The following is a 20,352-nucleotide window of genomic DNA, read 5'->3' as shown; positions in this document are numbered from 1 at the left end:
GCAGACGGAGGCATACAGCTAACATTGCATAGGGCGTACTAGAGATCAACCTTAGCAAGATCCGCATTATTTGAGGCCAGAGTGTAAATTCAACATGCCATTTGGACAGAACCTCTCAGTGCGGCCACAAACATATAAGCCAGCTTCCACATCTCCAACCAGCGGCCCCTAGTGGACAGAACTCGTCCTGCGGAGCGCATGGCTCTCCACCCATTGGCTGACGGTGAACCGGTTGGAGAAGGAGGGGGCGCGGAAAGCGAGTGACCCCGTCGGCGGCTCGAGCCGATTGTTTCAAGCGGGAAAGGGTTGGGCTACCTTTGTGCGGTGCCGTCAATGCGGGGTCGTCACTGATTGGCGGGCGGATGGGGACGTGAAGGCAGGGGGCGAGGTGATCGTCTGAAAGGGCGATTGGCCGGGCACCTTCCGCGGATAGGCTGAGAGGCGGGGCGTGAGGCCGTGGGCGCGGGATATGATTGGCCGAAAGGAAAAGAGGGGCGGGGAGGACGGTGTCCCGTCATGAGCGGGCTCGAGGCCGTCGGTTAACGGGCGGCTCGAGCATGGAATTCAAATTTAACTTCGAGCTGGGGCCGGCGGAGCCGCCCGGGACTGGAGAGGCTGAGCGGTTTCCTACACAGCCGGAGAGGGGCTCGGAGGCCGTGAAGGAACACGGGGTGCTCTGGGAAGAGCTGGAGGGGATCCTGGAGGATGCGGTCGTGGAGGAAGTGGAGGTGGCGGCGGCGCCAGAGCCGCTGTGCCTCAGGCACCTGAACGTCTGGGCGGTGGAGCGGGCGCTGAGCCTGGAGGACCGCGGGGAGGCCGGCGTCTCCGGCGCCATCGCCCGCCGCTCTGACCTCGTGCCCGGCGTCTACGAGGGAGGCCTGAAGATCTGGCAGTGCACCTTCGACCTGATCGAGCACCTGTCCGGTGTCGAGCTGGAGGGCCGGCGGGTCCTGGACCTGGGCTGCGGGGCGGGGCTCCTGGGCATCGTCGCCCTGAGGCGGGGGGCGGCCGAGGTCCACTTCCAGGACTACAACGGCTCCGTGATCGAAGGGGTGACCCTCCCCAACGTGGCCCTGAACGACGACGAGGAGGAGGAGGAGGAACGGCCCGCGAAAAGGCGGAGAGCCCAGGGCCCGGAGCCCAGGCCGCTCTCCCGCTGCCGCTTCTTCTCGGGAGGCTGGTCCCGGTTCGGCAACGTCCACGGCGGCTCCTTCAAGTACGACCTTGTCCTGAGCTCGGAGACCCTGTACAACCCGGACAGCTACGGAGAGCTGCACGACGCCCTGTCCAGCTTGCTGTCCCAGGACGGGCTGGTCTACCTGGCCACCAAGTCCCATTACTTCGGGGTGGGCGGCGGCACCCACCTGTTCGAGAGCTTCGTCAAGCAGAAGGAGGTCTTTGACATTCAGACAGTAAAAGTGATCGACGACGGCCTCCAGAGATGCATCGTCACCCTGTCCTTCAGGAAAGCCCACTGTGGCTGACTCGCAAATTGAGGTGCACTTTGCACCAACCCTGAACAGGTTTCAGGAAATTGACATCGAGGGTTTGGTTCTCAAAGACAAAACCTCGAGGTGGAATCCATAGGGAAATGGATGAACACTTCTTCGCTGTGAAGTGTTGAATCAAGGCAAAGTGACTGAAGTGTACATGCTGGAAGAGTGTTTACATTGCCTCGTGTCACAGGATACAGATATTGATATGAATTAGAAAAAATAAGTTTTGATTTCAAGAGCAAATAACTGTTAACAAAGCACCATAGCATACAGGGTTATGAGCCAAGACCTGGAAAACGGATTGGAATAAAGAGACGCACCCTGACTGACGCAGACAGAATGAGCTGAAGGGTCTTTTTATCCCCTGTTGTAAAAACTGACTCTTTTTTTAAAAAAATTTCTTCCAAGTACTTTGGAAGAATTTAGCAGCTGTGATTCGGATACCTTGTAAAGAGTGGGTTAAGTGTTGGAATTTAACATAACACATTTTTTTAAAAAAACTTCCTCACTGGATGAGGATGTTGACCCTTGAGGGTAGTGAAGAGTCAAACATTTTGCCATGGGTCTGGTGTCACCTATAGTCCAGACCAGGTAAGGGCATTTAGTGAAATGGCAATGGGTTCATGGTTGTCATTAGACTATTAATTCCATATTTTTGTTTTGATTGAATTCGAATTCCACTGTTTGCCATGAGTGGAAGGACCTCTTTGCTTTATTTCACACTCCGGTCGGTGTCTGGGGTTTGCCGATTACTATGGTGGGCTCTGTCCAGTAGGCTCTGAAACTTCAAAGACCCAGACTGCTGCACTAGAGCAACTCCATTGGAGAGAGGGTGCTGAACTGAACTAACTGTTCATAGCCTGACCAGCGAGTTGGAACGTATCTCCACACAGTAATTGTGACCACCACAAATGCCTGGGGGATTCCCTCTTGTTGGTGGGACAATGGCCACCTGGTACCTACACATTTGGCAGTATCCCCAAGACCGAAAAAGAAAGATCAGACGGACTCAGATATGAGTTCCCTGGTAATTTTGAACTTTATTACAGAAAAAACAATCACTTGCCCAATCTGTACAATACTTTGCAACATAAGCTCTATGCTATGATATAAAATATAAGAAAACTGGAGTGGACACTGTAAATCTTTACCCTGAAACAATTTATAGGGTACTTGTACTTGAAGAATTACACAACCATTCTCCTCCACGTGTGTTTCTCCCCCTCCCCCTGCCAAAATGCCTAACCAATTACTCCAGAGGGAATTGTTGCTTGTCTGGTGGAGGTATCTCTCTGCCTTGGGTGAGGTTGCAGACAGGGTCGATGCCTTCAACCCCAAAGGGTGTGTGTCTAGAGACACAGCAAGGTCAGCGAGGAGAATGAAAAAAAGCACTGATAGCTGGTCCTGCTGCCCCCTTTACCCATTCCCAAGGGCTGGCTGGTTCTACCCCTCTAATTCCACTTCACAAAGCATCATGGCGGGCTATTGGCCAGGTGCTGGCAGGTGGGACTAATTTGGGTTGGGATATCTGGCCAGCATAGACGAGTTGGACCATAGGGTCTGTTTCTGTGCTGTACATCTCTCTGATCTCTGGTGATTGCTTTTTTTCACAGGTCTTAACAGCTAAGGATTAAATCCTTAGTTTGTTTTTAAAAAAGAGTTGTGTGCAATAAAACCACCATCTCCTAATTTTCCAGATCTGGTTTTAAAATGGTTTCTTTAAAGTAGCTCAAATCGCTTCTCCATGTTTTTACTGCTAGCACTTGGAATAGAAAATGGTTACATTATGATTCTAACTGGTATGTGAAACTTATCAATAGACCAAGGTGTTTTTGTGCCTTGGAATATGTTATGATGGATTTTAATGTTAATCAATATTTTTAATTTATTGAAGCAAATTTCAGATTATACTTGTATGAAACTAATTTATTTGAAATGCAGTGACTTTTGCCAGCAAATGTAACACTCTTAGGTCAAAAGAATGCCATAAACTAGAGTCTGACAGAATGGAAAGAGACCCTTTCGTCCAATTAGTCTGTGCAGACCATAATCCCAAACTAAAGTAGTCTCACCTCGCTCTGCTAGGCCCATATCCCTCCAAACATTTCTTATTCATGTACTTTTCTAATTATTTTGTAACATTGTAACTGTACCTGCCTCCATCACTTCCTGTGGAAGTTCATTCTATACACACACACGCCACAGTTTAAAAGAAAATTGCCTTTAGTCTTTTTTAAAATCTTTCTCCTCTCACTTTAAAAATATGTCCACTAGTCTTAATTCCCCGCCCTCATGATTTTATAAACTTCTACATTGCAGTGGGGAAAAAGTCTGTCTACCCAGCCTTTCCTTATCATGCAAACCCTCCATTCCTGGCAAGCTGGGTAACATTTTTCTTTATTTTGGTTGCATGGGGTGTCCTCCTGTGGGACACTGAAGCCCCATGTATCACCATCTCTGGTTGTGGCACCAGAAGACTAATCAGTTGATGTCCAGTGTCGGAGGAGGTGCAGCATGATAGTCTCCAGCTCTGAGGCGGCAGAAGCAATGGTGCTGATGGCAGCAGAAAAGGAGTTGTCAGGGCCCCAGGGGCGATGTCGGACAATGGCGACTGGAGGAGCAGAGAGCATGAAGCCTACAGAGAGAGGAAAGATGAAATTTTGAAGCTATTTCAGTTTAATTAATATTAAATTAATATTAATTTTTTTTCAGTACTTTGCCATTTATACAATTTTATTCGGTACTTTATTATCCAAGATGGTGTTGGAATGTGGCAACATCATTCACTTTTTCACTGCACCTGGGTACAAAAGACAATGTTAAATAACTCTACATCCTGGTGAATCTCTTCTGAATCCCCTCCAGCTTAAATACATCCTTCCTATAACAGGGCGACCAGAACTGGACATAGTACTCCAGAAGAGGCCTCAACATAATGTCGCGACTCCTATTCTCAGAGGTCTGTATAATGAATGCAAGTGTACTAAGTACTGCCTTAATCACCCTGTTTATAGGTGATGTAAACTTCAAAGAATTATGTACCTGAACTCCTAATTCTCTGTTTTACAACACTATCTAAGGCCCTTCCTTTCATTGTATAAGTCGTCCCCTTGTTTGTTTTACCTAAATGCAATATGCACCTAATCAGGTGGTACCTGCTAAATATTCATATTTGATGGAAACCTCTAAAATTGAAGTTTAGAACCACATGGTAGTCTAAGTTCTGGATCTTCAAGCTGTTTGTTTCTGGTGTACTGATATGGGCAAAGGCTAAACAGCTTGGAACTCTATTCAATGATCTTTAGAAGAATGAAATATGATCTCATTGAAATGTATTCTTAAGCGTGAATGCTGAGAGGATGTTTCCCCTTCTAGGAAGAGTCTAGGACCAAAAAACATGGTCAATATCAGGGTGCCAATTCAAAACAGAGGAGGAGGATTCCGAGGGTTGATAGTCTTTGGAAGTCCTTGCCAAAGAGAGCTGTGACTGCAGCCTTGTGTATATGCAAAGCTGAGAAACATAGATTCTTGATCAGTAGGGGCATTTGGGGTTATGGGAGAAGGGCAGGAAAGTAGATGTGTGAAATGGTGGATCAGCCGTAATCCCAGAAATGGCAGAGCAGACTTGAGGGGCCTGTTATAACTAGCTGTGAGATGGTGTTGAACTGCTGTGTTTTGTACAACTAAGTGCTTGGTAGGTCATTTCAAAGCACAGTTGCAGGACTGACTCATTGCAGGTTTGAAATTTCATTGGCCAAACTGGGCAAAGAAGGAGCCTGACACCCTGACCTGGTATGAGCCCACATGTGCAGTTCTTCTGTTTGAACTATTGAAGGAAAGATGGGCCTGCATTCAAGCAAATGTAACAAAGATCCACTGGATTGATTCTTGGATGAGGGGATTGTCCTGAATAGAGATTGTGTACTCTAGGCCTGTTTTCCCTGGAGTTCAAAACAGTTAAGTGATCTGAAAAATGTAAGCTTTAAAAAAAAGTTCTTTTTCCATATTTCTAATTGGGAAATGTAGAATATGGTCAGGTGGGGTGGGTGGTGTCCCCTGAGACCGCACTGGATTTTGGCAAGTCTAAAATAGTTAAGAACAAAGTTTAGAGATTCCAAATATATCCAGAAATCGTGTTGGAGTTTCACCCACAGAATCAGCTTTGCTTACCAATATAAAGGTTTTCCTGTTGCTTGACTGTTCCAGATCAATATAACTGTTAAGATATTGTAGCAGTTCTTTGCAAAAATTCTGCTTAGCTGGCCCCACACTTCATTGCATTGACCAACCCTGATGACCAGATAATGAACAGTGCTCTGGATTGTGGTGGGCAAGCATGATTTTGGGTATTAGATTTTACTGCTATTAGGAGGGTAGGTTACAAACTTCCATAAATAAAAGTGTAAGTTTGAAGCCACTTGGAAGAGAAAAATCTGCTTTTGTGCACAACAGTGGTACCTGAGATTTGCTCATTGCTGGAACAAGAATGCATCTAATTTAAACTGATCTATCCACTGTTCTGTGAACATGCCTCAGAGCCATTTCCTTCAATGTGCTACATTTTGTCATCAAGGGGTTGTGCTGGCTGCAGTAGGAGCACCCATACAGGAAATGTGCTGTCAGTGGTAAGCTATTGAGATTTTCATGTCAGGTCATAGAGGTCTACAACACAGAAAAAGGTTCTTCAGCCCATTGAGTCTATGCTGGCTATAAACAAGCACCTAACTATTTTAATCCTTTTTTCCAACACTTGGCCCATAGCTTTGTATGCCTTGGCATTGCAAGGGCTCTTTTAACTAGTAAAATGTTGAGTTTCTGTCACTACCAACCTGTTAGGCAGTTAGTTCCAGATTCTGACTACCCTCTGGGTGAAAATATTTTTCCTTGCATCCCATTTAAACTGCCTGCCCCTTAAATCTATGCCCCAGTTCATTGATCCTTCCATCAAATGGAAAAGTTTCTGCCTGTCTGCCATATCTATGCCACTCATAATTTTATGCATCTTAATGATGACCCTCTTGAGTCTGCTCTGCTCCAAGGAAAGCAACTACAGTAATCTCTACATAACTCTCCAAGCCAGACAACATCCTGGTAAATCTCGTCTGCACCCATTCCAGTGCAATAAAGAATGTGGTTTCTAGAACTGCACATGATACTTTGGCCATGGTCTAAGCAAGATTTTATACCGATTCGGTGTAATCTCCTGTGTTCTTAAACTCTGTCTTAGCTAATAAAAGCAAGTCTCCCATATGCGACCTTGACCATTTTACCTATCTGCCTTGCTACTTTAAGGGACCAATGGGCATGCTTACCAAGGTCTGTCTGATCTGAGTGCTCCTCAGTGTGCTACCATTCACCATGAATTCCTTTGCCTTATTTGTTCTGCCCAAATGCATTATTTTTCACTTATCCAAAATTGAATTTGCCACTCATCAGCTCACCTGAACAGACCATCTGTATCCTCCTGTAATCCAAGGCTATTCCTCTCAATATTTTGTACCCCAACACTTTGCATTTTGTTTGCAAACTCACTGATCAATCCTCCTACACACACACATACGCACACACGAACCTACATTTGTATAAATCATTTATATACTGTATACTATTAACAGCAAATGACCCCACTGAATACAGGCTTCCAGTCATCACCCTTTGCTTCCTGGTGTTCAGTCAATTATGGATCCAATTTGCCAAATGTCCATGGGCTTTTAACTTCACTATCAGTGTCTCATGCAGGACCTTTCAAAAGCCTTGAAATCCAAATAGATTACGTTAAATCATTGCTCTCATCTCGCACCTGGTCACCAAAAATTTCAATCCAGTTGATCAGGCATGCAATCTGTTTAATGATCCATGCTAGCTATTCTTGCTCCAAGAGCACCTTTATTGGAAGGAATTCTGAGGGACAATAGTTTCCTCACCACTGGTAATATATGCAGCCCACCTTCCCTCAAAATTATGGGACTTAGGTGCCTGAGGCTGTTTGTAGCAGGAACAACATGTCACCTGTGAAGTAAAGAAACATATACCTCCTATCCTGAAAGAGGCAAACCATGAGTCCTAATTCTTGGCAGTATTTGGAACAACTGGGTCTCTTGTCAGCATCTCCCAAAGATTGGTGGCATGCACTCGCCAGTGTCGATATTACCCCTCGTGTGTGATTATTCTTTTTTAGTTTTAAAATTTTCTTGCAGTTAGTTATATATCTGTCTGTGGTGCTGTGGTCTGCCTCTGGGTGGAGAATCCTGGGGCTTTACTGGGACCTTCTTGCATAGGCTGGTACTGCAAACTATTTCCCCTGAGCATACTGTGAAAGTGGTGGGAGTTATTTTGGGCAGAATAGGAATTAATTTGATTTACATGGTACCAGTCCAATTCACCTGAGCCCAGCAACCATTCATATTCTGAGGGCTAACTTTATTCACAATAGATTGTGGGCTGAAACTCTGGGGGCTAGAAACGCATAGGGCTTGTAAACTTGGATTATACAGTAGCACCTCGATTTACGAACTTAATCCGTTCCAGGACTCGGTTCGTGAACTGAATCAATTTTCCCATTGTTCAGCTATTTCTGGAGTCTTTTCTCTCTTTTTTTTGTCTCTTGGAGGTTGGTGATGCCACAAGAAAACAATCCAGAGAAACCTTTTTTTTTCTTTGTTGCAGAATTTTCTGAACATGGGACATCGCATTGTCATTTAAAATGTCCACTCTTCTGTTGGTCACAGTTTTGTTAGGGTGATGCCTCTCAACAAAAGCCTGCACTTCACTCCGTTTGCGACAAATGTCTTTGATTTGAACACTTGATACATCTTCCCTCTCTTCTTCCTCCTGTCCAGAATGCTCCTGCTGCATAACCTTCACCTGCTCTTGTTGAATTGTAACAGGATCTTCTGTGCTGAGTTCTTGTCTGTGGTCCTCCACCAGCTCCGCCACATCATCCTTGTCGACCTCCAAGCCCATATTTTGGCTCAGGGTCACAATCTCATTCACTACATTTACTGATGTCTTCTCCTCAAAACCCTCTAAGCCTCTCTCAGGTACACAAGCTGGCCAAAGTTTCCTCCAGGCCGACTGCAACGTACGGAAAGAGACCTTGTTCCATGCCTTATCAATAAGGCTTATGCAGTGGAGGATATTGAAGTGGTCCTTCCAGTACTGACGAAGGGTCAAATCTGTGTCGTTGGTGACCTGGAAACGCCTGGTGAACAGAGCCTTCGTATATAATTTTTTTGAACTTGCAATGACCTGCTGGTCTGTGGGTTGGATGAGGGGAGTGGTGTTGAGAGGAAGGAACTTTACTTTTATGAAGTTGTATTCAATGTCCAAGTCTTCTTTCAAATTTGGAGGATGGGCAGGAGCATTGTCCATTACTAGAAGACACTTAAGTGGCAAATTAATTTTTTAAAGATATTCCTTGACAGCTGGTGCAAAAACTTCAGTCAACCATTCCATAAAAATCATTCGTGTGACCCAAGCCTTGCTATTTGCCCTCCACATTATCGAGAATGTAGCCTTCAACACACTGCGTTTAAAAACGTGAGGATTTTCAGAGTGGTAGACTAACAGAGGCTTAACCTTGCAATCCCCATTTGCATTCACGTACAATAAAAGCGTTAACCTGTCCTTCATTGGTTTGCGGCCTGGTAGTGCCTTCTCCTCTTGGGTTATGTAGGTCCTTTTGGGCATTTTTCTTTTCCAGAAAAGTCCAGTTTCATCGCAGTTTAAAAACTTGATGTGAGACATAACCTTCATCTTCGACAAACTTATTGAATTCCTTCACAATGTCCTCCGCTGCCTTTTTGTCCGAACTAGCCACTTCTCCATGCCTTATTACACTACGGATTCCAGTTTGTCGACGAAATTTATCAAACCAGCCTCTGCTGGCTTTAAATTCTTCAATGCTAGCAGTACTTGTACTTGGTAATTTCGCCAACAAATAACGGTGTATGTGTAGAGCCTTCTCACAGATTATAGTCTTGGTAACGCTATCTCCAGTAAGTTCTTTTTGATTTATCCAAACTAATAATTTTTCAACCTCGTTGAACAATTTAGGCCTTTGCTTCGTTAAAACAGTCACTCCTTTAGCTACGTTAGCTACCTTTTAGTGCCTCTTTGTTCTTTAGGAAAGTACAGATAGTCGATTTCGCCATGTCGTGCTGCATAGCGAGATCAGATACGCGAGCACCATTCTCGTGTTTAGCTATTATTTCCTTCTTCGTTTCCACAGTAATACGTTTAGGCTTCTTAACACCACTATTGCTACCACTTTTCACTTTCTTGGGAGCCATAATGATGGCTAATTTAATGCAAAAAACAAAAAAAAGTGTAAGAATGCTTGGACGTAGCAAAGAATGATGCTCACAGCGCGTGCGCCAAAGATGAACTGAATGAGATCACGCGGGGCCCGAGAGCTTTTGTGTTCAAAGCGCGCATAGCAAAGCAGAACAATGACAATGAAACCACGGGCTTTTTGCGTTTGTACCTTCGTTCATACCTTGAATTTCGTACGTACGTTGAAGCAAAATTTTACATACAATCCTGTTCACAAACTGGTTTGTTCGTGAATGGGGTCGTTTGTATATCGAGGCACTACTGTAACTTGTTGCCTTACCTTGTATTTGGAAGGGTGAACCTTGCAGTCGAAATAGGCATGACTGTGTTTTGTGCCAATTTTTATTTCTGTGCTCATTTATGTAGCCTTATGGGTGGGGCTTTCCATCTGCAGAGATGAAACCCCATTTTCCCCAGAGTGGAAGGAAATCTGTGAGGCTGTTGGAAATGTACATGCTTTCAGAATGGATGTTTAGTGGTGGCAGGAGCTGTTCCTGATTAGCTACCACCTAAGTGACTACAGCAAGCTCAGTGGCTTGTGCACTTGTGGCTGGGGAGCTTGAAAGCTATTTCCATTATTGCCTTTATGATCGTCAACATATAAGACACAGCCTGTTTTCACTCTAACTATTGCTGCCAGATAGTACACTGGGTATTGGCCCATCTTCCCATTGTCAGGTTGGAATCTTAGATGTTTGGCAGTCCCAAACGAAATGGCCAGTTTGGCCAGTTATAGCTTGTATTGGGCTTGGGGTTTATTTGTGGGAGTGCTGTTTTCTGAGGCAAGAGACATGTATGGAGGGAGGTTATTCTTTGGTCTCCTGTATTTCTACATCATCCCTTGTTCTTCTAGGCTGGAGATGGGAAGCTGGCTGTGTTAAGGGCACTTAGGCAGACTGTTTGCTTCACATTGTCCTGTTCGTTAATGTCCCTCTCCCACACAGGACTAGTTTTCAGAGCCCAGGCATCAGTATTATGGGTCAAATGCCTCACGTGCATGGTCTCTGCTGTCAGTAACATTTGTAATAATAGCATGTACCCAATTTACTCGTTGATTTAGTGAGTTGGGATTGGTCCATATCCCTGAATATGCAAGTGAATTGGAGCTACAGCTGGCAGGCAAAAGAAATGGGACGTTCCCTACTTCTGTTGGCACTTATGCAAGCCAGCTATGGATTTCCCCATCGATGGTGGCCGATGGCAGCTAATTCTGTTAGCATTGTTCATTCCATTCTGCTGTCAGTATTATGTGGAAATGGCAGAGCTGAATGTACTAAGGTATATAATGACAAGCCTGGTTTGTTCCTCCTCATCATATCCCTTGCTGATAAGTTTCATCAAAGAAGGAGTATGGGTCAGATGTAACATCAAAAACAGCGACCATCTTAGCAATACTGACCAACTGGATAACCTGGTTTTGGTCACTTCTGTGCTGGGGTGCATGGGTTCTGGGAGAGGGCAGGGGGCTGATGGGTCTGCAGCTTTGGGGAAAAGCAGAAGGAGTCCCTGTAATATGTTCCTGGTGGATGTATATGGGACCTGTATTGATCCCTCACTGTCTCCCATGTTTGACACTACCCCAAAGGCACATCTTAAGCCATTACAGGCCAATAGCTGGTTCTCTCGATCAACTAATCCTTTTTTGGTACTTTGTGTGTTTTCCAGTAGTAACAGTTTCGACTTTTCCTGTATTACAATTGTGCAGCGCTGTTACTACTGCCTGCAATTCCTTACATTACTGTTGTAACCTATCAATGTTGGCCCGGGCTGCTTTCTGGTTCCTGATTCCCTTTTCATATTGGGAATGGACTTGACTCGTGGATTAGGCTTTCTTGTATTCTGGTGTCCTGCTCTTAACTACAAGTTTTAACTTTTCCAGTTTGTCAGCAGTGATTTCTAATTGCTTCTGCAGTGATCTAATTTCAGCGAGCTGACACGGGATTCTTCTAGAATGCCTGCTATCACTGTAGCTGTGGTTATTTTTGAGGCATTCTTTTAGTGGCATTCTTTCCTAATTTATGTATTTCATGTCATATGCCTTTGGTCATGAAACCCATGATCCAGGGCCAATCTGGGTTGCCACAGAATTCTGTCTATTTGGGTATTGTCTGAAAGTGTCCTAATGTTGGTTGAGGGGGCATTCATTCCACTTTGCCAGTGAGCATATTGTTGGGTCCTTTACTGGATTTCCCTCCCATGTTACTAAGGGATGAGAAGTGTCCATATTTGGGGTAAGGCTTCAGTTAAATTCTTGTTGCAGCCTCTCGAAGACATGCTGAACTAGAGCATGGTGACTTCTAACACTTTACAGTCAGGCCACTAGAAGGTGCTAGAGTTTCCTAGACCTGTGTATTATGGCTATCCCTGGTTTGCTGACCCCAACATCTGGTGCTTGTTCCAGGTACTTTTTCAGCACCTGGCAGTCGTTTTGGGGTAGTGGAATATGTAGGGGTGTTGACAGCTGCCAACATCTCTTGGGTTTCCACACAAGAGGAAACACCTGACTGCCACCCCTCTCTCCCAATAGGGCAGACTTTCTCAATCTCTCTATATCCTGCTACCTTCTTCCAGCTTGTACTTTGCTAGCTGTGCCTGTAGAACACCAAGGCTGAAGGGCCAGTTTCTGATCCGTTGCCTATTTCCTGAATTACTCACTTGAATCCTGACTCTCATGTAGGATAGTTACCCTCTTAATTACAGCTCAGGCTGAATTCTGAAGATAACAAACTGGTGGGTTTGACTTTGGAGGACATGATCGTCATTTCTTATAGCCCATCCATGGATACCAGATGTTGTCTAGTCCCATCTTAAACAGGTTAAATAACATCCAACCAGTGTTAATAAATTTTCCCATGTGTCCCACAATACCAAAATGGCCAATCACTATGAACACCAGCTGGTATCAATGCAAACAGCCTCAACTTTACTACTTGCTTTATTAACAAGTTATGGAGTGCTATAGTAAGGGAGTTAAAGGACATTCTGGGGATTGAAATTAACATGGATGCAGTAATTCTTCTTTTGGGGCTGCCAAATTTGCCCCCTCTGACGGAACATGGGAAAAGACTGTGCGTGGAAGAACATTTTACTAAATTGGAAGTCAGAAAAACCACCAGGTCTTATGGGGTGATAGAGCATGTCCCCCAAGATTACCTCACAAATATGGTGCCCCACAAAACGTAACAGTTTTATAGAACGTGGCGGCCTTTTTAAAATTATATTGAAACTGACTTGTCGTCAATGTTAGTCAAGGCTGTGGTGGTATAGCTGTGGGAATCTTTATGGATACCCGTGAGGCCCTGAGAAGAGGAGACTGGAAGGAAAAGAATGTGTACTGTCAGGGGTAAACTTAGGGATGGGAGCCTCAGTGTGATGAGTAAGATAGAATAAAGTAGTAAAACATTATTTAATTTAAATAACTTTAATGTAATTTAAACTAGTATTTTTTTCAATATGTTTGTAGTTTAGTTTTAGTTAGGTTTGTTTTGGTAGAATAGTGGGTTGTTCAGTAACAATCATACTATATTAAGGCCTTCTTTGTACTTTTTTTCTGTTTTGATGGTGTTTTGTTTTTCTTTGTATATAAATGTTTTGTAAAAGATTTAAAAAGCTTTTCAATAAAAATATTTATATAAAAACAAACTAGCTACAATAACCTCAAATGCTAAACAATACCGTCTCAAATCCTTTTGGCCTCCATAAGCTAACAATACTTTGCAAGTCTCTTAAAGATTTACACAGTCGCTTTCTCTCTGTGTCTCCATGGGAATGCAAAGCAGCTGTGTCTCTCTGCCTCTTGCCAAACCAGTCTCCTCCTCAATCTACAGATAAATCCTAGTTTTATATCTTTTTTCCCCCTAGTGTCTGGATCTTTCTATAGCTTTAGCTAATCAGGAGATCCTGTTTAATGGCTACCAATGGTTTGGATGGTTTTGTTAATCTCTAAATGTCCTGTTAATGTTTTGTTCCATTGTTTTAGGCTTGAACCTTTAGTTCTTGGTTACTAATATGCAACCCTCCTTCATTTAGTTCTTGAGGTACATTTGTCTAGAATGGCTGTTGAGAGGATGTGTCCTTTTCACTCTGCTAATATGTTTAGTACCTAGTTGCTGTTTGTGTCTGGTTTCTGGATTTTATGACTTATGAGTTTTAATTAGTCAATGTAACCAGTATCCCTTGCTTTTGGCCAAGTTAACAATCTGTGTTTTAGCAGCCAGGAGGCTGCACCTTTGACTTGGATAGGGTATCTTGGGTAATTTGGCAAGCTGGATCCAAAATTGGCTCAATAATAGGAGACAGAGGGCAGTGGAGGAAAGCTTTGTGTGACTGGAGCCCAGCGTGCAGTGGTTTACTGGGTGCCTTATTGTTTGTGACATTCATAAATGATGTAGATGAGATTGTGTGAGGGATGATAACTAAGTTTGCAGATGACGTGAAGATTACTAGATGGTTGACTGTGAGGGTGAAGGTATTATCTTGGGAAGCTAGAAACAGATTGGTTAGATGGGAAGATCAATGGCAGAGGGCATTTAACCCTGATAATTGTGAATTGAGTTGATGTACTTTGGAAGGAGGAACAGGACAAGGGAGTACTCGAATGGCAGGACACTAGGAAACTCAAAGAGAAAAATCGATGTTGGGTGCTTGTTCACAGATCCTTGAAAGTGGCAGGAGAGGTTAATACAGTAGTTAATGAAGATGTACAGTGTGCTTGCCTCTATCAATCATGTCAGTGACAATAAGAGCAGGGAGGTCATGTTAGAAATGTACTGGACTTTGGTTATGCCACAACTGGAGTTGTGTGTGTAATTCTGGTCATCACACTGTGGGAATAATGTGATTGCAATGGGGGAGACCCACCAGGATGTTGCCTCGAATGGAGCATTTCACCTATGAAGTCAGTCTGGATAAACTCAGGATTTTTTTTTGGGATAAAGCATGTTGAGAGGGGACTTGATAGAGATATGTAAGATTGAGGGTCATGGACAGGGTGAATAGGAAGTGACTGTGTACCTCTTAATTGAAGGATCAATCACAAGGGGCATAATTTTAAAGTGAAAAGCAGAGGTTTGGGGGCACTTGAGGAAAAGCATTTTCATCCAGAAGCTGGTGGGGGTCTGGAACGCATTGCCTGGGTGAGTAGTTGAGATTCTGGATTAGTGGTGCTGGAAGTGCACAGCAGTTCAGGCAGCATCCAAGGAGCAGTGAAGTCGACGTTTCGGGCAAAAGCCCTTCATCAGAAATAAAGGCAGGGAGCCTGAAGCGTGGAGAGATAAGCTAGAGGTGGGGAGAAAGTAGCATAGAGTATAATGGGTGAGTGGGGGAGGGGATGAAGGTGAAAGGTCAGGGAGGAGAGGGTGGAGTGGGTAGTTGGAAAAGGAGATAGGCAGGTAGGACAAGTCCGGACAAGTCATGGGGACAGTGCTGAGCTGGAAGTTTGGAACTAGGGTGAGGTGGGGGAAGGGGAAATGAGGAAACTGTTGAAGTCCACATTGATGCCCTGGGGTTGAAGTGTTCCGAGGCAGAAGATGAGGCGTTCTTCCTCCAGGTAGCTGTGGTGAGAGAGCGGCAGTGAAGGAGGCCCAGGACCTCCATGTCCTCGGCAGAGTGGGAGGGGGAGTTGAAATGTTGGGCCACGGGCGGTGTGGTTGATTGGTGCGGGTGTCCCGGAAATGTTCCCTAAAACGCTCTGCTAGGAGGCGCCCAGTCTCCCCAATGTAGAGGAGACCGCATCGGGAGCAACGGAGACAATAAATGATATTAGTGGATGTGCAAGTGAAACTTTGATGGATGTGGAAGGCTCCTTTAGGGCCTTGGATAGAGGTGAGGGAGGAGGTGTGGGTGCAGGTTTTTACAGTTCCTGTGGTGGCAGGGGAAAGTGCCAGGATGGGAGGGTGGGTCGTAGGGGGGGTGTGGACCTGACCAGGTAGTCACGGAGGGAACGGTCTTTGCAGAAGGTGGAAAGGGGTGTGGAAGGGAAATATATTCCTGGTGCTGGGGTCTTTTTGGAGGTGGCGGAAAGGTCGGCGGATAATTTGGTTTATGCGAAGGTTGGCAGGGTGGAAGGTGAGCACCAGGGGTGTTCTGTCCTTGTTACGGTTGGACGGGTGGGGTCTGAGGGCAGAGGTGTGCGACCAACACATTCCACCCTGACCTTAAATTTACCTGGACCATCTCTGACTCCTCCCTCCCCTTCCTGGACCTCTCCAACTCCATTAATGACGACCGACTTGACACTGACATTTTTTACAAACGCACCGACTCCCACAGCTACCTGGATTATACCTCCTCCCACCCTACCTCTTGCAAAAATGCCATCCCGTATTCCCAATTCCTCCACCTCCGCCGTATCTGCTCCCAGGAGGACCAGTTCCACCACAACACACCAGATGGCCTCCTTCCTTAGAGACCACAATTTCCCTTCCCACGTGGTTAAAGATGCCCTCCAACGCATCTCGTCCATATCCCGCACCTCCGCCCTCAGACCCCACCCCTCCAACCATAACAAGGACAGAACGCCCCTGGTGCTCACCTTCTACCCGACCAACCTTCGCATAAACCAAATCATCCGCCGACATTTCCGCCACCTTCAAAAAGACCTCACCACCCCTTTCCGCCTTCCGCAAAGACCGTTCCCTCCGTGACTACCTGGTCAGATCCACGCCCCCCCTACAACCCACCTGCCCATTCTGGCACTTTCCCCTGCCACCACAGGAACTGTAAAAACCTGCGCCCACACCACCTCCCTCACCTCTATCCAAGGCCCTAAAGGAGCCTTTCACATCCATCAAAGTTTCACTTGCACATCTACTAATATCATTTATTGTCTCCGTTGCTCCCGATGTGGTCTCCTTTACATTGGGGAGACTGGGCGCCTTCTAGCAAAGCGCTTTAGGGAACATCTCTGGGACACCCGCACCAATCAGCCACACTGCCCCGTGGCCCAACATTTCAACTCCCCCCTCCCACTCTGCCGAGGACATGGAGGTCCTGGGCCTCCTTCACTGCCGCTCCCTCACCACCAGACGCCTGGAGGAAGAACGCCTCATCTTCCAACTTGGAACACTTCAACCCCAGGGCATCAATGTGGACTTCAACAGTTTCCTCATTTCCCCTTCCCCCACCTCCCCCTCGTTCCAAACTTCCAGCTCAGCACTGTCCCCATGACTTGTCCTACCTGCCTATCTCCTTTTCCACCTATCCACTCCACCCTCTCCTCCTTGACCTATCACCTTCATCCCCTCCCCCACTCACCCATTGTACTCTATGCTACTTTCTCCCCACCCCCACCCTTCTCTAGCTTATCTCTCCACGCTTCAGGCTCCCTGCCTTTATTCCTGATGAAGGACTTTTGCCCGAAACGTCAACTTCGCTGCTCCTTGAATGCTGCCTGAACTGCTGTGCACTTCCAGCACCACTAATCCAGAATCTGGTTTCCAGCATCTGCAGTCATTGTTTTTACCTGAGTAGTTGAGATGTTTAGCCAGTACATGAATGAGAGCTTGAAGTGTCATAACATTCAAGGTTATGGACCTAATGCAGAAAAGTTCCACTAGTGTAGGTGATAGTATATTTTTAGCAGTACAGGCTTAATGAACTGAAGGGTTTCCTCTCTACTGTATGATTCAATGGTTCTTTCGGGCTTAAAGATTAAAAGCTGTCCTCGAACGTAATCGTCTTCAGAATGATCATTGCGGCCAGCTCGCCAGCTGTAAAGCTAACTGGTCTGCCTTATCAATGAGACCTGAATGCAGCAATAAGTAAGTAGCCTGATAAGATCATTGTCAGCTCCACCATCGACAGCTTCTGATCTACCTATTTGAAATGCAGCTCACAAGTGTTTGTTTATACACATTTTACCTTCTCTGCAATGACTGGACTTTGTCAAATTGAGTTTACCACCCATCGCAGATTATGCTCACATCTGCTTCAATTTACTCATAAAGAGTAAATCTCTCTTTGTTTTCTAATATACATCGCAACTTTTAGCTTCCGCAGTGGAAGTCCAACCATCGTAGCTCTGCTCAATTTAAAAACTTTTATTGAAGTCCATTCCATAGTTCCTTAGCTACTTCATCATTAGACTCGACTAGTCCCTTTCCATGCTTCAGTTTAATTTCACCTGCAAATTCAGTAACAGCTGTTATTTGTGTCAAATCCAGATCACTTATATAGATTAGAAACAGTAGGAGGCTTGGACCTAATTACACCGTTCGTGTATTCAGTACAGCTCCCCAACCTGACATCACTAAATGAGAATGACAGTAAATGTGTCAATTTGCTATAATTTATAGGTCTAGCCAAGTATAGTTAACAGCAGGTCTTCGTTCATTGCAGCTGGTAATTAAAGTTGCTTTTTGCTGAGAGCTGGTCTCATTCAAGGACATCATCCAGACAATGTCATCTTTTTTGTGTTTGCATTTAGCACACTCCAGTCATCAGAGTGAAAAATAGTTTCTGGATGCCGGTGATGTACTGGTTGGTCATCGTTTAATTTCAGCTAGTAGCAAGCAATGAATTATTTTGCTATTATCAGTCTTGCTGTGTGAAAATTGGTTGCTGTTTCTTCCAGGAGCTAAATTCTGGTTCCTATTATTTGTCTGATGAACTGTCTCACCTTCCTGTCTGCTGATCACACACCTAATATATAATTCATTGAAGTGGTCTGTTCTTCACTCTTAGCAGCTCCTGAGTTTAACCACTGGGCCAATCAAACAAGATGTGGAAAAAATGCCCACGAATCACATACCTGTTTTCCTATCACATCATACTATGGTCAGATAGGTACAGACTCTCGAAGGTAAACCGCAGGAACTGTAAAACCTGTGCCCACACCTCCTCCCTCACCTCTATCCAAGGCCCTAAAGGAGCCTTCCACATCCATCAAAGTTTCACCTGCACATCCACCAATATCATTTATTGTATCCGTTGCTCCCGATGTGGTCTCCTCTACATTGGGGAGACTGGGCGCCTCCTAGCAGAGCGCTTTAGGGAACATCTCCGAGACACCCGCACCAATCAACCAAACCACCCCGTGGCCCAACATTTCAACTCCCCCTCCCACTCTGCCGAGGACATGGAGGTCCTGGGCCTCCTTCACCGCCGCTCCCTCACCACCAGACGCCTGGAGGAAGAACGCCTCATCTTCCGCCTCGGAACACTTCAACCCCAGGGCATCAATGTGGACTTCAACAGTTTCCTCATTTCCCCTTCCTCCACCTCACCCTAGTTTCAAGCTTCCAGCTCAGTTACTGTCTCCTTGACTTGTCCGACCTGCCTATCTTCTTTTCCACCTATCCACTCCACCCTCTCCTCCTTGACCTATCACCTTCATCCCCTCCCCCACTCACCCATTGTACTCTATGCTACTCTCTCCCCACCCCCACCCTCCTCTAGCTTATCTCTCCATGCTTCAGGCTCACTGCCTTTATTCCTGATGAAGGGCTTTTGCCCGAAACGTTGATTTCACTGCTCGTTGGATGCTGCCTGAACTGCTGTGCTCTTCCAGCACCACTAATCCAGTACAGACTCTCTGCCAATGTTTTTTTTATTTCACACCACCACTGCCCCTCTCCTATAGATCCTGCTACCCCCATCTGCTCGAGTAATGCTGACCCGCTGCACACTCCTCCCAGTGTGTTTCACAGTGACGCTGACCAGCTGCACACTCCTCCCAGTGTTTCAGTGACGCTGACTCACTGCAGACTCCTCCCCAGTGTTTCACAGTCATGCTGACTCACTGCGCACTCCTCCCAGTCTTTCATAGTGACACTGACCCGCTGCACACTCCTTCCAGTGTTTCAGTGATGCTGACTCACTGCACACTCTTCCCAGTGTGTTTCATAGTGACACTGACCCGCTGCGCACTCCTTCCAGTCTGTTTCACAGTGACGCTGACTCACTGCACACTCCTCCCAGTGTTTCAGTGACGCTGACTCACTGCACACTCTTCCCAGTGTGTTTCATAGTGACACTGACCCGCTGCGCACTCCTTCCAGTCTGTTTCACAGTGACGCTGACTCACTGCACACTCCTCCCAGTGTGTTTCACAGTGACACTGACCCGCTGCGTACTCCTTCCAGTCTGTTTCACAGTGATGCTGACTCACTGCACACTCCTCCAAGTGTTTCTTAGTGAATTGACCCTCTGCACACTCCTCCCAGAGTGTTTCACAGTGACACTGACTCATTACACACTCCTCCCAGAGTGTTTCACAGTGACACTGACCCTCTGCACACTCCGAGGAGAAAGTGAGGTCTGCAGATGCTGGAGATCAGAGCTGAAAATGTGTTGCTGGAAAAGTGCTGGAGGTCAGGCAGCATCCAAGGAGCAGGAGAATCGACGTTTCGGGCATGAGCCCTTCAGGAATTCAGGCCCTTATTCCTGAAGAAGGGCTCATGCCCGAGATGTCGATTCTCCTGCTCCCTGGATGCTGCCTGACCTGCTGCGCTTCTCTGCACACTCCTCCCAGTGTGTTTCACAGTGACGCTGAACTCCTGCACACACTCCTCCCAGTTGTAGT

General features: G+C 45.8%; 1 protein-coding gene across 1 annotated transcript; it reads left to right on the top strand.

Moving 5' to 3' along the window:
• The first annotated feature begins 489 nt into the window (after positions 1-489).
• On the top strand, positions 490-4,207 carry mettl18 (methyltransferase 18, RPL3 N3-histidine). Its single transcript, XM_072578003.1, has one exon. It carries the CDS (start codon positions 558-560, stop codon positions 1,482-1,484), a length of 927 nt encoding a protein of 308 aa, XP_072434104.1. The 5' UTR covers positions 490-557; the 3' UTR covers positions 1,485-4,207.
• The last annotated feature ends 16,145 nt before the right edge of the window (positions 4,208-20,352 follow it).

The sequence above is a fragment of the Chiloscyllium punctatum genome, chromosome 9 (assembly GCF_047496795.1).
Source record: "Chiloscyllium punctatum isolate Juve2018m chromosome 9, sChiPun1.3, whole genome shotgun sequence".
Lineage (NCBI taxonomy): Eukaryota > Metazoa > Chordata > Chondrichthyes > Orectolobiformes > Hemiscylliidae > Chiloscyllium > Chiloscyllium punctatum.
This window is presented reverse-complemented; position numbering and strand designations above follow the sequence as displayed.